Source organism: Schistocerca cancellata, chromosome 9 (assembly GCF_023864275.1).
Source record: "Schistocerca cancellata isolate TAMUIC-IGC-003103 chromosome 9, iqSchCanc2.1, whole genome shotgun sequence".
In the NCBI taxonomy this organism is placed as follows: Eukaryota; Metazoa; Arthropoda; class Insecta; order Orthoptera; family Acrididae; genus Schistocerca; species Schistocerca cancellata.
The window spans coordinates 318016871-318031848 of NC_064634.1; the positions used below are offsets into that span (position 1 = coordinate 318016871).

At 37.4% G+C, this 14978-nt stretch overlaps 1 protein-coding gene across 2 annotated transcripts in view; it reads right to left on the reverse strand.

Annotated features, from left to right (window-relative positions):
* Positions 1-14978, reverse strand: part of LOC126100298 (phosphatidylinositol 4-kinase alpha) — a 198853-nt gene that overhangs the window by 87575 nt on the left and 96300 nt on the right. For both annotated transcript variants that reach the window (XM_049910906.1, XM_049910905.1), the window contains 9 exons: positions 11617-11803; positions 11353-11456; positions 8403-8562; positions 6646-6805; positions 6376-6515; positions 5996-6129; positions 5777-5878; positions 5060-5233; positions 3431-3596 (listed from right to left, as the gene is read on the reverse strand). In XM_049910906.1, the coding sequence (XP_049766863.1) occupies positions 3431-3596; positions 5060-5233; positions 5777-5878; positions 5996-6129; positions 6376-6515; positions 6646-6805; positions 8403-8562; positions 11353-11456; positions 11617-11803 (1327 nt within the window). The remainder of the gene's footprint in view (positions 1-3430; positions 3597-5059; positions 5234-5776; positions 5879-5995; positions 6130-6375; positions 6516-6645; positions 6806-8402; positions 8563-11352; positions 11457-11616; positions 11804-14978) is intronic.

The window sequence follows — 14978 nt, forward strand, 5'->3', positions numbered from 1 at the left end:
CAGGTCTTTCAGTGCTCTGTCAAACTCTTAACGCAGTATCGTATCTCCCATTTCATCTTTATCTACATCCTCTTCCATTTCCATAATATTGTCCTCAAGTACATCGCCCTTATATAGACCCTCTATATACTCCTTCCACCTTTCTGCTTTCCCTTCTTAGCTTAGAACTGGGTTTCCATCTGAGCTCTTGATATTCATACAAGTGGTTCTCTTCTCTCCAAATGTCTCTTTAATTTTCCTGTAGGCACTACCTATCTTACCCCTAGTGAGATAACCCTCTACATCCTTACATTTGTCCTCTAGCTTAGCAGTTTTTCACTTCCTGTCGATCTCATTTTTGAGACATTTGTATTCCTTTTTGCCTGCTTCATTTACTGAATTTTTATATTTTCTCCTTCCATCAATTAAATTAAATATTTCTTTTGTTACCCAAGGATTTCTACCAGCCCTCATCTTTTTACCTACTTGATTGTTGCTGCCTTCACTACTTCATCCCTCAGAGCTACCCATTCTTCTTCTACTGTATTTATTTTCCCCATTCTTGTCAATTGTTCCCTTATGCTCTCCCTGAAACTCTGTACAACCTCTGGTTTAGTCAGTTTACCCAGGTCCCATCTCCTTAAATTCTCACCTTTTTGCAGTTTCTTCAGTTTTAATCTACAGTTCATAACCAATAGACTGTGGTCAGAGTCCACATCTGCCCCTGGAAATGTCTTACAATTTAAAACCTGGTTCCTAAATTTCTGTCTTACCATTATATAATCTGATACCTTTTAGTATCTCCAGGGTTCTTCTATGTATACAACCTTCCTTCATGATTCTTGAACCAAGTGTTAGCTATGATTAATTTATGCTCTATGCAAAATTCTACCAGATGGCTTCCTCTTTCATTTCTTACCCCCAATCCATATTCACCTACTATGTTTCCTTCTCTCCCTTTTCCTACTCTCGAATTCCAGTCACCTATGACTATTAAATTTTCGTCTCCCTTCACTACCTGAATAATTTCTTTTATCTCATCATACATTTCATCAATTTCATCATCATCTGCAGAGCTAGTTGGCATATAAACTTGTACTGCTGTAGTAGGCGTGGGCTTCGTGTCTATCTTGGCCACAATAATGCGTTCACTATGCTGTTTGTAGTAGCTTACCCGCACTCCTATTTTTTTTTATTTATTATTAATCCTACTCCTGCATTACCCCTATTTGATTTTGTATTTAGAACCCTGTATTCACCTGATCAAAAGTCTTGTTCCTCCTGCCACCGAACTTCACTAATTCCCACTACATCTAACTTTAACCCATCCATTTCTCTTTTTAAATTTTCTAACCTACCAGCCTGATTAAGGGATCTGACATTCCTCACTCCAATCCGTAGAACACCAGTTTTCTTTCTCCTGATAACGACGTCCTCCTGAATAGTCCCCGCCCAGAGATCCGAATGGGGGACTATTTTACCTCCAGAATGAGACACTTAAAGTAGTAAAGGAGTTTTGCTATTTGGGGTGCAAAATAACTGATGATGGTTGAAGTAGAGAGGATATAAAATGTAGACTGGCAAAGGCAAGGAAAGCGTTTCTGAAGAAGAGGAATTTGTTAACATCGAGTATAGATTTAAGTGTCAGGAAGTTGTTTCTGAAAGTATTTGTATGGAGTGTAGCCATACATTGGTAGTAGGAGCATATTCCAAGGAAACCTGTCAGATCATACTGTGCCAAGAAGTTGGAAAATCTGTTATGGCAGTTACTTTTTCGACATCAGGACAGATTCACTGTTTCAGTTAACTATGTGGCCTGAGCTTTTTGTTTCTTTGGTGAAAAAATTGCACTTTCTGGAATTCAGATCTAGTTCTGTGTCCTGGACACATTTCAGCACAGTCTTCAAGCAACTTAGAGGCTCTTTAAATATATTCAAGAAAATTAAAATATCATCCAGGTAGCAAAAACACACCACTCATTTAAGATGTTGAAACATGTTGCCCACTATGCATTCAAAGATGGCTGGAGCACTGCACGACTCCAACAACAATACTGAGTTAACCAGTGTCCTGATTCAGCTGCATCTCTGCACATATCCTTAGGGACAAGTTGTGGCTGTTCATGGCAACTGATTGATGACCTAGAGAGTTTCTTGTCCACTTGTGGTGGATATGATTGTTGCTGCCACAGAGATTTATTTTATGAGGCTGAGAACCCTTCTGGCTTTGACAGGAACCTCACAGTTTACCTGAGCATCCAGATTGTTTACTGGAACTCATCTTGTTGACAGTAGTGGCACATCTTCAACAACAGACAATGCTGGCGATGTTGGTAATGTGCTATTTGCAGTCTGATTCCTGTTCATTAAGATGATGGCATTTGCATAGCCTCATTGGAGCCATGTGGATGCTGAATGCCAAGACATGCGGCATCTCCAGCACTTAACAATTGGTGACCAAGTCAATAAATGAAGAATGGTAATTAATTAGAGTATTCTAAGGAAACTTTTGCATTTTTTATTTGCCAACATTTTTTCACCCTACCAGAGGCAATGCCCAGGTGGACATTACTTAACTGCCATCCTGCATAAAACACCGAGTTATTGCACACCTGCTTATCATAGCAATCAATTGTCACACTTGAAGCTATGTATTTTTCATGCCAGTGCTGTAAAAAGCTTCATTTTTTGTGGCTAGACAATTTTTCTAGATGGATGAAGGAACAAAGATTGGAGTTTTACATCCCATTTGCGATGAGGTCATTACAAATGGAGCAGAAATTCAAATTGAAGAAGAATGGGAAAGGATATTACAATTCAGTGGCCAGACAGGGATTGTAACTGCCATCCTCACATAAACAAGTGCAGTGTCTTATTACCATACCACTTCATTTTGTTTAGATGAAAGGTAAGTTTCATCACAACTCTTGTACGAAAGGCATTCCTGATAAACATGTTTGGTTATCTATCATGGAGGAACAAAGGTAGGTAGGTAGGTAGGTAGGTAGGTAGGTAGGTTGGTTGGTTGGGGGAAATGGACCAAACAGTGAGGTCACCAATCCCATCAGATGATTGAAGGATAAGGAAGGAAAACGATCATGCCCTTTCAAAGGAACCATCCTAGCATTTGCCTTAAGTGATTTAGGGAAATCATGGAAAGCCTAAATCAGGACGGCCGGATGCAGGTTTGAACCATCATCCTCCTGAACCTGAGTCCAGTGTGTTAACCACTGCACCATCTTGCTCGGTGAAAGAAAAGTGTTTTTATATCTAATTACCAGCTTTATCAATTACTTAACTGCCTACAGAAATTAAACACATCACCAAACATAATTTTATTATTTACATGTACACTTTTAATAATTTATCAGTAATTTATCCAACAAAAGATTTATTTATCACCACATACTTACTGATGCAACCAGGATATAATTTAAGACTTCTGTACTAACCTCCCTTGCCTCTAAAGTATCCATAAGTAGTAACGTATATGGCATTCCTGGTATGTGAACTGTTGGAGTCTCTTTATTAGGATCAAGTTCAAGTGAAAAAGATAAAACTTGCAAAATATCTAGCATTGACCACAGCACGCGGCAATTCCATAGTAAGTGTGGGAATCTGTAAATGCAAAGAATATATCAATAACATGGACATCATATGGAGAAAGTAAAGTCTGCTTGTTAAATTAATAAGAAACTATTGTAATAGATCAGTTGTTGAAGCATTATTTCCTTTTCCTACTTTCATATTTAAAATATTTAAATTAAAAATGAAGCTTGACACTAGATGTTATGAAAGAATAGTGTGACTGTCTATTTATCAACAGCTGAGAGGACCAAGTATAGTGAAGATGATTAGCACGTGAAAGGAGAAAGTCACCATAGAGCAATGAGCTGGTAGCTGCCTGTCTGAAGCTTTTACATTTGCTTGGGCAATGTGACAGTTCTCGCAATTTTCTTCCATTGATATCTTTGGCACTGTGTAGATGATACTCACCTGAAACTCAGATGGTAAGTCTTCAGCCTACACTCTAACTTGAATAATCATTTTGCTGCCACATTCCCAATACCTTTAGAAATTTTATCTACCCCTTCTGCCTCATTTGATCATACATCTTTCAAAGCTCTACCAAACTCTGACTCTAATACTGGTTCCTCTATGTCCTCTAAACCGCCACAGATTTCTTCTTCTATCATGCCAACAGACAGTTCCCCCCTCTGCTAGATGTCCTCAATGTACACTTTCCACCCACCTGCTATCTCCTCTGTGCTTAACAGTGTAATTTCTTTCACTCTCTTAATTAATGCTGACACATTTAATTTTCCCTAAAGTTATTCTGATCTTTCTATAGGCTGACATGGCCTTGTGGTGATCTTTTACTCTCTTCACAGTTCAGCTGCCCTTTTTCCTTTTTTATTCTGGCAGAAATCAATGCATTTGCAAATTACAGTAATCACAATTATCATTTCTAATAGCTGAAATGGTACTAACACTTCTATCCCAGTAGCATTTTTTTAACATGTCAATCTGATTTCACAATCTTCAAATCAATTCCTAAATTTTACCACCCACGTCCTTTAAAAGCATGATGAATATTTTAAAGCATGTCTCCCAAAGAATTATATTTGTATTAACTGATGTATAACAGTTATGTCATTGACAAAAACAATTTAAATTTTGATAACTTCAGCCAATGTAACAAACTAAATTTACTCACTACAGTTTGTTGCTACTGCTGTTAGCTAATGTTAATCTATGTTATGGCTGAAAGAACGGGAATAAGGTGGACAGAATGAGGGGTGCAATAGACGGAAGGGCAGTCACAGTAAATTCACTTATTGTCACTGAGGACTACATTTTTCATGTACAATTTCTTCTTAGTATAATTATTGTTACTACTGTTATAATTACTGTTGTGACAAGCAAAACAGTTTAATGATGAAACTGAACTGCAGAGACAAGAGCAAAATGAGTTTAGTTACTTATATGTAGATTGAGAAACAGAAAAATAAATATGCAACATAATTGTTCATATAATACCACTTCCTGAAAACTGAGATTTAGTTTCAATATCACTTTACCTGTCAACAAGGCCAGAAAGATATTTGTCAGAAACTCTTCTTATCTGTTTGTGAATATGATTGAAATTTACAAGAAGATATTGGGCGTGGTTCTCTAATTCTCTTTCACGAGCTTCATCCTTTGGTTTATTTGACATCACATCCACAAATTTAGCAAATACCCGGTCACCAACGCTGTGGATAGATTAGTGTACCATTATATGAATAATAATAATAATAATAATAATAATAATAATGCATTAAAATACATTTTTCATCATTTATTTTTCACTAAATTTTATGAAATAATTATTAAGAAATTAAATGGAAAGTTTCCTCTCGAATCACATTGAATTTTTTTTATATACATGTAGGAATAATCATGCCCAAAAGGGCAGCAAATTACATAGAGTATAACTACCAAAGTGACTATCTCTCATTTCCTTCTCCTTCATCAAATGATGGGGATTTTGGCATTATGCTACATAAGAACAATAATGACACAGTTAAAAAAATACCCATCAACCAGGTCATCTGAACTGATCTGAGAATAGGTGGCGTGTAACTTTATTAAATGTATTGTGTGTCATTCAGAGCTGCCATGTTCTGCACTGAGCAGCATTATCGGCAAATATTTTACCAATCTCGTTTCTATGTACATACAGTACCAACATTTATATAATGTGTAGTGATACACGTGCTTCCCTTTATAAAGCATGACATTAAATTATACGGCACCTGCATACACAAGACCACATTCCTGATTTGTCTTTTTGTAATGCTGAATCGCTCAGGTACTCCAGGATTGGTTGCAAACTAGGTTCATTTGAATTCTCAACTCTGTGAAGAAAAAAATTAAAAATATCAACAGCAACAATTATAAATCCTTTTATAGCCTGTGCAAAAAGGCTGAAAGTAATAATACAATCTTATTCTTGGGCTTAAAACAAAATTTACCTCATTATTTCAAGCCAGTATACAGACAATAGATATGTAGTTTGAGCAAATGACAGTGCTTTTACATAAGCTGCAATGTCTGGTGGATGTTCTAGGAGGATCAGTATCTGGTTCTTGAGATCCTGAAGTTCATTCTGCAACATATACAGATAATATCTAAATAATTTCAAAACATTGTGTTGTATTCATGTATACGATCTGATGCAATAAGTTTTCTGTTTAATATTTTTATACACTCTCATCTCCAGTATTTCTCAACACAGAGAGAGAGAGAGAGAGAGAGAGAGAGCTGCAGGAGAAAAAATAATGAAACAATTAACAATAATAAAATAATATGCACAAAAATAAGCATAATTATGTTGGTGATTACAGTTACTCACAAGTGATACACTATCATTGCGAACAGCAGCTGTATATTGTAATTCTCGCATTTCAGAACGTGATGAAGTCTGAGAGACAAGATATGGTGACTTTACAGCAATTACTTTAACACCATCATACCAATCAGACGGCCACAACCCTATAACAACACAACAAAATAAACACACACAGAATTTCACTTCAATATGTTTAATGACTTTCTCATGATAAATGCAACATAAAATGAACATAAGAATTTTCAAGAAGTAAAACGGAAATAAAAACCTTACTTGAATCAGATGCTGTAAATCCCATTACTACGCAATATAACCAAAAATCTCTGAACAGTTTGTGTAGTCTAGGTTTTGGATGACGTATTGGAGGCAAGCGGCGCATGAGCATTGCAATAACTGGAATAAGTACACCAAGATTGCCAGCACTACTTGAAGCCTGTAACACAAACATTGAAGAGATTCTGTGTAATGATCAACAGTATTAGCCACTGAAATGAACTTAATTGACAAAATGATATCAAGAAATAAGCAAACAAAAATTTATGAGTCTTTTTAGTATTCAAACAACGTGTTAAGTTCTCTTGTCCTTTCCCCTTCTTCCTCTTTTTTTATCCTACAAGACAAGGAAGGTAAGTTTTGTACACTTTTTCCCTGTTCTTTTGGGTGTTGCAACTCATTGTATGTTTTACTGTAAACTATAATTTTTTGATCTATCTTTAAGTTGTTTCATCTTTTTCACCCTATGGTTTACATGGAAAGTTTTGGTTCCATTGCATATACAGAATATTCTGGATAACTTTTTTAAAAATAAATGAACAGGTTTCACAGCAAAACACAGTATTAGCATATAACTAATGTTACTTAACATTTAGGTGTGGCTGATTAGAGATGACTAAAAATACAAGCACTGTTTTTCATACCTATTCCATTAGTTTCTGAAATCTCCAATACCACTTGCAATTTTAAAGTCAATGGTTACTAGATGGAACTTTGGGTTAGAGGAGTGAGGCAGTACACTATAAATGGAGTATCCATCTTCAGTTCTGGAGCTGTAGTTGTTTAAGCACTGATACACAGATAGAGCACTGACATGTTCTTGTAATTCTTGAAATGATATGGCAAATCAGCATGAAAATTGTTGTCTTAACTTGAAGAATATAGTGCACATGCCTGTTTCTTTAGTTCCTATGGGACCAAACTGCTGAGGTCATCAGTCCCTAGGCTTACACACCACTTAATCTAACTTAAACCAACTTACACTAAGGACAACACACACACCCATGCCCGAGGGAGGACTCTAACCTTTGAGGGGGGGAGCCGCACGAACCACGGCAAAGCACCTTAGACCGCATGGCTACACCATGTGGCGACTAAACTTCTCCAGCCACTATGTCACAGACTTGAAAGATGTCTTGAGCCATCATCACTTTCTGTATCAATATTAAAGCATATTTCTATGAACTTATGAGGTAGAATTGCTTGCCAGCACTTACTTCAAGAGGTGAAAATTACATGTGAAAGTACATCATATTATCCTAGTTTTCTGAACTAATAGTTCCTTCCTCAGGCAGGGGAGAGTGTTAAGGCTGGGGCAGATCAAAAAGGAAGGGCAGGTCACTCAGACCCCAGGACAACGGGAAACAGAGATTTCTTTGTTCTGAATAGGAGGATAGTGTATGTACTTTCATGTCTGTCCATCTGATGTACTGTAATTTTGCCTTCTGAAAGTAAGTACTGATCAGCAATTCTGTCTCATAACTTTACATTTTTCTTGAGAGAATTTTCCTTTTGATATCATTAATCATATTTCCAAATTATCAATAATGTGTTCAACGAGTCTATGGGACACTATCTTTCTCCTTAGCAACACTTACTTACACGTCATGGTATTTCAGATTTGTGTTAAAAATATTGAAAATGACACATCTAGAACTGGTACCAGAGAAAAGTATTATTTGAAAATTTTACTGGAATTCTAATAAAAATATTTTTTCTTAACATAAGGACAATTATAGTACTTTGGCTAACAGTACCTTCTGTGCGGCAGGAGCTTTCTCTGAGGCTCTCTTCCCCTCAAGTCCAAGCTGCACAAACAGCTCCAGAAGTCTCCCCAAAAGGTCATTCATTGCTGATTCCCCCTGCATGTTTGCTGCTATATTGGCTAAGGCATTCACAACAGCTGCTGAAACATGTCTAAATACAGAAACTGGTGTTAGCTTGAAAGAAGTAGCTCCCAATGTGACTTGTGACGCAGTTCATAGGGTGCTGTTGACAGTGTCATTGAACACCTTTAAACTGATACTGTCATTCACAGTTCATAAAAAAAAATACAATTAGATCACAGTGACACTATAGGGAATACAGAAGCAGCACAATAGAATGAAAAAAAGTGTCTGTCATAATTATCATTTTTTACCTACCAGGTGGAGATAAAAGAGTCTGCTAATAAAGTTCATAGTAGTTGCACTGGTAATGAGAAGTGGGAATAATTTATGAATTCTATCTGCTGCCCAGTTACAGTTGCAGCACAGTCTGGGTAGTGAAAGCTGCTGCGTAAGAAATTTGAATTGCCATGACAGCTTTTCTTATGTTGATATTGCTAACCAGAATCACAAAGTTATCAAAGATGTATCTGATGGAAATGATTATTCATGATGAACCTACATTTCACAGAGAGAGAGAGAGAGAGAGAGAGAGAGAGAGAGAGAGAGAGGGAGAGGGAGAGGGAGAGGGAGAGGGAGAGAGAGAGATAGAGAAGGGGGCGGGTGAGGGAGGGGCTACAGTGTCTCTTAAAGAGTTAGTTTGTTTGTTTGTGTCTCTCTCTCTCTCTCTCTCTCTCTCTCTCTCTGTGTGTGTGTGTGTGTGGGGGGGAGGAGGGTTAGCACCTCACGTGTGATACTTTCAAGTACCGATAAATCAGGCAAATTTTCTCATGTCACCATATATATTTCACAGAGAATTTGCTTTTATTATAGAAAAATAGAAATAAAATTAGACGTGGGAAATTACTGGTGAGGCACCTTTAATTCCTGAGTAATACCATTGTCTATGAGCTTTTCTGTATTTTGTGTGTCTGTGTCCGAGTGGAGTGGGGGTTGTGGGGTGAGAGCAAAATTGGAGGCAGGTGTAGAAACTGGGAGAGGTTCATAAGCTTGCTTTTACCTGACCATGAACTCAAATACAACATTCTCATTTGAAAGTGTAAGAGGCATTCAAAGAGAAACGAGCCAGAGGCATAATTACAGAAACCAGTACCTGTATGTTAGAAGTACTGACACTGGTTGTTGAGACACTTGTCCGGCTGTTACGCATGGAGGTGAATGGCTGTCTCATAAAATTCTCTGTGCTGCAATGTTATCAAGTTCCGCACGTACAGCTGGATGTCGTCATCTGAGGTGAACAATTTGCCGCTCAGAGCCTTTCCTTCTTTGACCAAGATGCCCCCTTCTGATTCACTCCCTACAGCACAGGACAACAGTGAATGCCCAGCATTACTCGCAAACCTTGACCACCCTTTGCCTAGCGATCAAATCAAAATGACCCGGCAATCTCACTCATGGGGTCATTCTGCTCCATGACAATGCAAAGCCTCATATGGCCAACACAGTCACGGCACACCTGCAGAAATTCAAATGGGAGGTTCTCAGTGACCCTCTATACAGTCTGGACCTCTCTCCCTGTGATTACACCATTTTCGGTCCCCTTAAAAAGTCTCTGAGGGGCAAACAATTCACCTCGGACAACAACGTCCAGTTGTACATGCGGAACTGGTTAACATCGCAGCCCTGGGAATTTAACAGTACAGCAATTCACTGCCTTGCGTCACAGAGGGACAAGTGTCTCAACAGCCAGGGTCAATATCTCTTAACATACAGGTACTGGTTTCTGTAATTACACCTCCGGCTCGTCTCTTTTTGAATGCCCCTTATATTATTATTGCACTAAATGGGTGGTTGCCAAACTTTTCTGGTTTTAGAGTCCTTAACACAGGCCTGGAAAAACAGTGCTTCAGCTGTACTCCTGCCTAGTGCACTGAGCATGGTGATGAGTGCAGCTGAGGGATGAGGAGGAACACGAAAATGAAGGCTACAGGCAGACGCCACTTGAACAAAGCAGTCGACTTGTGAGACACCAAGCAGTTTGCTGACAGTATTACCTGTAATGAAACAAAATTACACTCTGCATTTGGTTTACTGTTGCATACACATTCTTGTCAAAAAAAAAAAAAAAAAAAAAAAAAAAAAAAAAAAAAAAAAAAAAAAAAAAAAAAAAAACCCCACCCATACAAAGTGCTTAATATGCCATTACATTATTATGAGCTGCAGAGACAGTCACTGGAACGTCACCACAGCACCAGCCACAATACCGATAAGTACGCTAGGTGGACTGAAGGTGGTCATTAGGGATAAAACTGAGTTCATGGTAAGTTGAGCAGTAACAAAATATTTTCTGGTCAACATCACTGATTATTCAAAGTCATTTATTCTCTTAATGCAAGGAGAGTGTCATTTGGTAACAGATGCTAACAAACAAATATTAATCCTCAGGAAAAATCAGCTTCAAGTTCATGACATGGAATGTTTCTCTGAACTCAAGGCAGTCACTTCCAGACCAGTCATGACTGAGTAATTCAATGAACAAATTAATCAGGAGTATAATTAATGGAATGGATGACCTCTTTCACTACACAACTTCTCAAATCTCAGAATCAAACTTGCTACACTCATTTATTGTTCCATGCGGTACTGGTGTGCACAGACTGGGAACCATGATACTAACCAACTGAATGTTGCTATATAGTCTTCACAAACTGTATTCAGTAACTATTAACTCTGCAACCTTTCAATACAAGATACTTCTGAAGAACTTTGAAAGAAAAAAGTGATAAAATAATCTAGATGCAAGATACAGTTCATTATATTATTGTAAGTAGAATACACACCACTTCCAGTCTTTGAAATCCATCAACATATGACAACTTACCTATACTGACATTTCCTGTCATCAGTTGAGGAACTGTATGCAGCATTGCTTGCTTCCACAGTTATTGTTGTAAACATTTTCATGATTTCTTCAGATACTTGAGACTACAAATGGTAAAGAGAAAATATTAAGAAATGATGTAAATAAATGATCAGTCATCAGACTGAAAACACATGAAACATGTTTATCTAAGAAATGAACAACACTATTGATTATCACATCATTAATAAAACCAGCTGTGTGTATATTCTGCACATAACATACCTCGCATTTAGAGATAATCATGCATCCAAGTTGGTCTACAATGAGGTTGTCGAGAGTTGATGGAACACGACAGAATCGTTGCTGGAAGAACTGCAGGATTGTTTCTGTTGTCTTTGGGGTATCCTTAAGTGCAACAGCAACATGACCTAACATTATAACTATATTTGTTGATATAAGAGATGATTCACTGTGAAATAAAATAACAGACTAATTTTAATAGTTGAAATTAAAATAATTCATTATGAAATAAACTAATCGTCATGTCTAACACAATTAAAATTCTTGTGTCTTATTACATGTGAGGCATAATGATTTTTTTTAATACCATGAGAAATGGATAAGCATTATTACAGCTAAAGGAAACATTGCATACTTAATATGCAGAAATAATCAGAGAAGAATGGATATTAATTATAGTTTCACTTACTATCATAGAGTGAGGTTTGTTCTAAAAAACTAGAGGTTTCACACTGTGGAAGTATAATTATTACTAATGAAGTGAAACTCAGCCATTAAACCCTTAATACAGTTCTTGCTGCACTGCATATGACGTGTAACTGCGTTGTATTTGTTACTAATATGAAAGACTCAGATTTTACATATTATTCACGTTCCCACTGAGTTGTGGATCTCTTATATTATGGACCACTGGAACTTTGTATCTTTCATTCATTTTAATGTTCTTTTCACTAACTCTTCTTTTCTTGTTTCTCTCCTCCTTTCTGTCTGTCCATAATATTTATTGAGCAATAAGTTTTTAGATAAAGAATTGTCAGTCTTTGGATCCAGGTGAAAGGTATAGGTGTTGCACCAAAACTAACGCTAAAGGGGTCATAACTTTTTTATCAACTGATGTAGTCGGATATGAAATTGGTTTGCCATATTCAATACAGGTATTTCAGGTTTTTTCTCCTGGCAAATAAAGAAAGGATTGTCAGTCAAAGCCACACAGTGTTAGCAAGTTCTTGGTAGATGGGAGCAGGCTGTTGAGACCCATAAAAGACTACAAAATGTGCACAAAAAATGACATCACCGACAAGAGCAATGTGCACAGAGGGATCAAGAAGAAACCAGTATTCAAGACAACCACCACAGTGGAAGACCATCGAGTCTCACCACTGACATGAATTGTTAGTGATTGGATGTTACAATTCATAATTCACATGGACTCATGTGTTTTAATCTGCGAGTTGGTTGCATATTAAACTGTAGACATAAACTCACAAAGAAAATTGTGCAAAGTCTGCATGAAGCATTCAAAGGCAGTAAGCAACCAGTGGATATAGGCTGGACATTAGCTGAACATCTCAGTCTAACAGAACTGTCATTAACCAACCGGCACTCTCACTCCATATGACATTGGAAGTGATTTAATTCTGAAGCTGCACACAGTATAATGAATCTAAATCTCTACTTCAAGAAGGAAAGAAGATTAGCGTTTAATCTCCTGCCAGTGGTTGGAGCATTAGGGACACAGCACAACCTTGGATTGGGGAATATGGGGATGGCAATGGGCTGTGTCCTTTTCAAAAGAACCATCCCAGCATTTGCCTTAAGCAATTTAAGGAAATCATGCAAAACTTGAATAAGGATGACCAGACAGAAATCTGAAATGCTATCCTCCCAAATGTGAGTCCTCTGCGTTATTATTGTATTTGGTGTATCTTCTTCATCTTCTGAGAGCCAACAAGCAGTACAAGAAGTGATCAACTATTTTGGGGGGAAGGGGGATTACAAGAACACCATTACTCTACATTTTCTAGAATGCAGGCATATCAATATCATGCAATACACTAAAGCACTCCAGTAGCTTCAACAAACCAAAAAGAGAAAGGTGCGATAAAATAATCTCAAAGCATATTGTGCTCATTGTGACAATGAGTGACAAAAAACCTCTTTGGCAACAAATCATATGATCAGTAAATTGTTACAGTCCATTGATACCCAACTAACTTAGAGCCCTAATCCAACAGTCTTTGATTTCTATCTGTATGATCAACTGAAGAGCAGGCTCCAAAGAGAATGAAGTAATTCAGAACATCTAGATGCAGATGTAGATGTAGATGGGAACTGGTACATGTGGATGTGAATAATTTGTTATAGTATAGCAGTGAACTTGACTTTTTCCAGGGCAAATTAAAAGATTGACTCCAATTGTGGCAAAAATTCATTGTTTTAAATTGTGATAATGGTTTGCATGCATGAATAATCACAACAACATGTGTAATATGAACAGTCTAGATTAGTCAATCAAAAAGTTATAACCACTTTAGCATTATTTTCCATACAGTTCTTGTAAAATATTATAAAGCTATTGTCAGCACAACTGTTGGAGCTTATGTTTAATATAGCACTTTTGCATCCTGGCACAGGTCGTATCACCAGCTTGGCTAAGGATGTCGCCTGCATGGTGCAATCAGGACATCGACGACACTGTGGACTGAGGTCTACTAAGGTACCTTTAATGAATGAGAGGTAGAATGTCTCCTAGGATGCCTAGGACAGGTAATTTTGGAATGTAGAGAAGAGGTAGTCAGCTTCACAGAAAGTGAATATGGGTGCAAACACTTAAGGACTCAATTTAAGAACCTTATTCAAAGAGGTATCCTACAGCAGCATTTATATCTTTGCAAATAAATTAGTACACCCTACCACTCTGTATGTTAGTCCTTACCAATTGCTCATGGTTTATGAGTTATACCTTTCATTATCAGAGATGAGCACTCTATTTGAAACTTGTTCTGGCAATACCCAAGCAAATACTTCAACCACAATGAGAGAGAAATGTGAGACAGCGCTTGTTCCTCTTTATATTCTGATACACAGAAAATATATTCATTATTATTTATTGTGACTACATGAAATCAATCACAATAGGAGATTAGTGCAAGACTACTTGTTCCCCTTCATATTCTGACAAAGAGAGAATATCAATTACTACTTGTCGCTTCGCAGAGCTGTTTCCATTCTAACATGCAGAAAACTCAAAATGATAACTGTTGCTGGATATTTATCAGAAACATGTACAGACTTCTTGTAGTTGTTACTGCATCAGCATCAAAGTGTCACTCTACCCAAGCTGCTTTCTGGTAATGCGTCTTGGCCCTCTATACAGGCCATTTATACACTGGTTTTCCAGGAACTTTCATGCGAGCTTCTCCTGCAGAGGTGTTTTCCCCTGACTCTTCTGAAGGTCTTTCTAAAGATTCTTCCACAATCTTCTAGAAGGTTCTCGAACATCCTAACTATATGGAAGCATTTACTAGTAACATCGGTGCCTGAGGATGTGTCCTCACAAAGCAATGCTGCTTCCTCAGCAGACTGTCAACAAGTCTGGCTTGATGTAGAGCACTGGCCCGCTT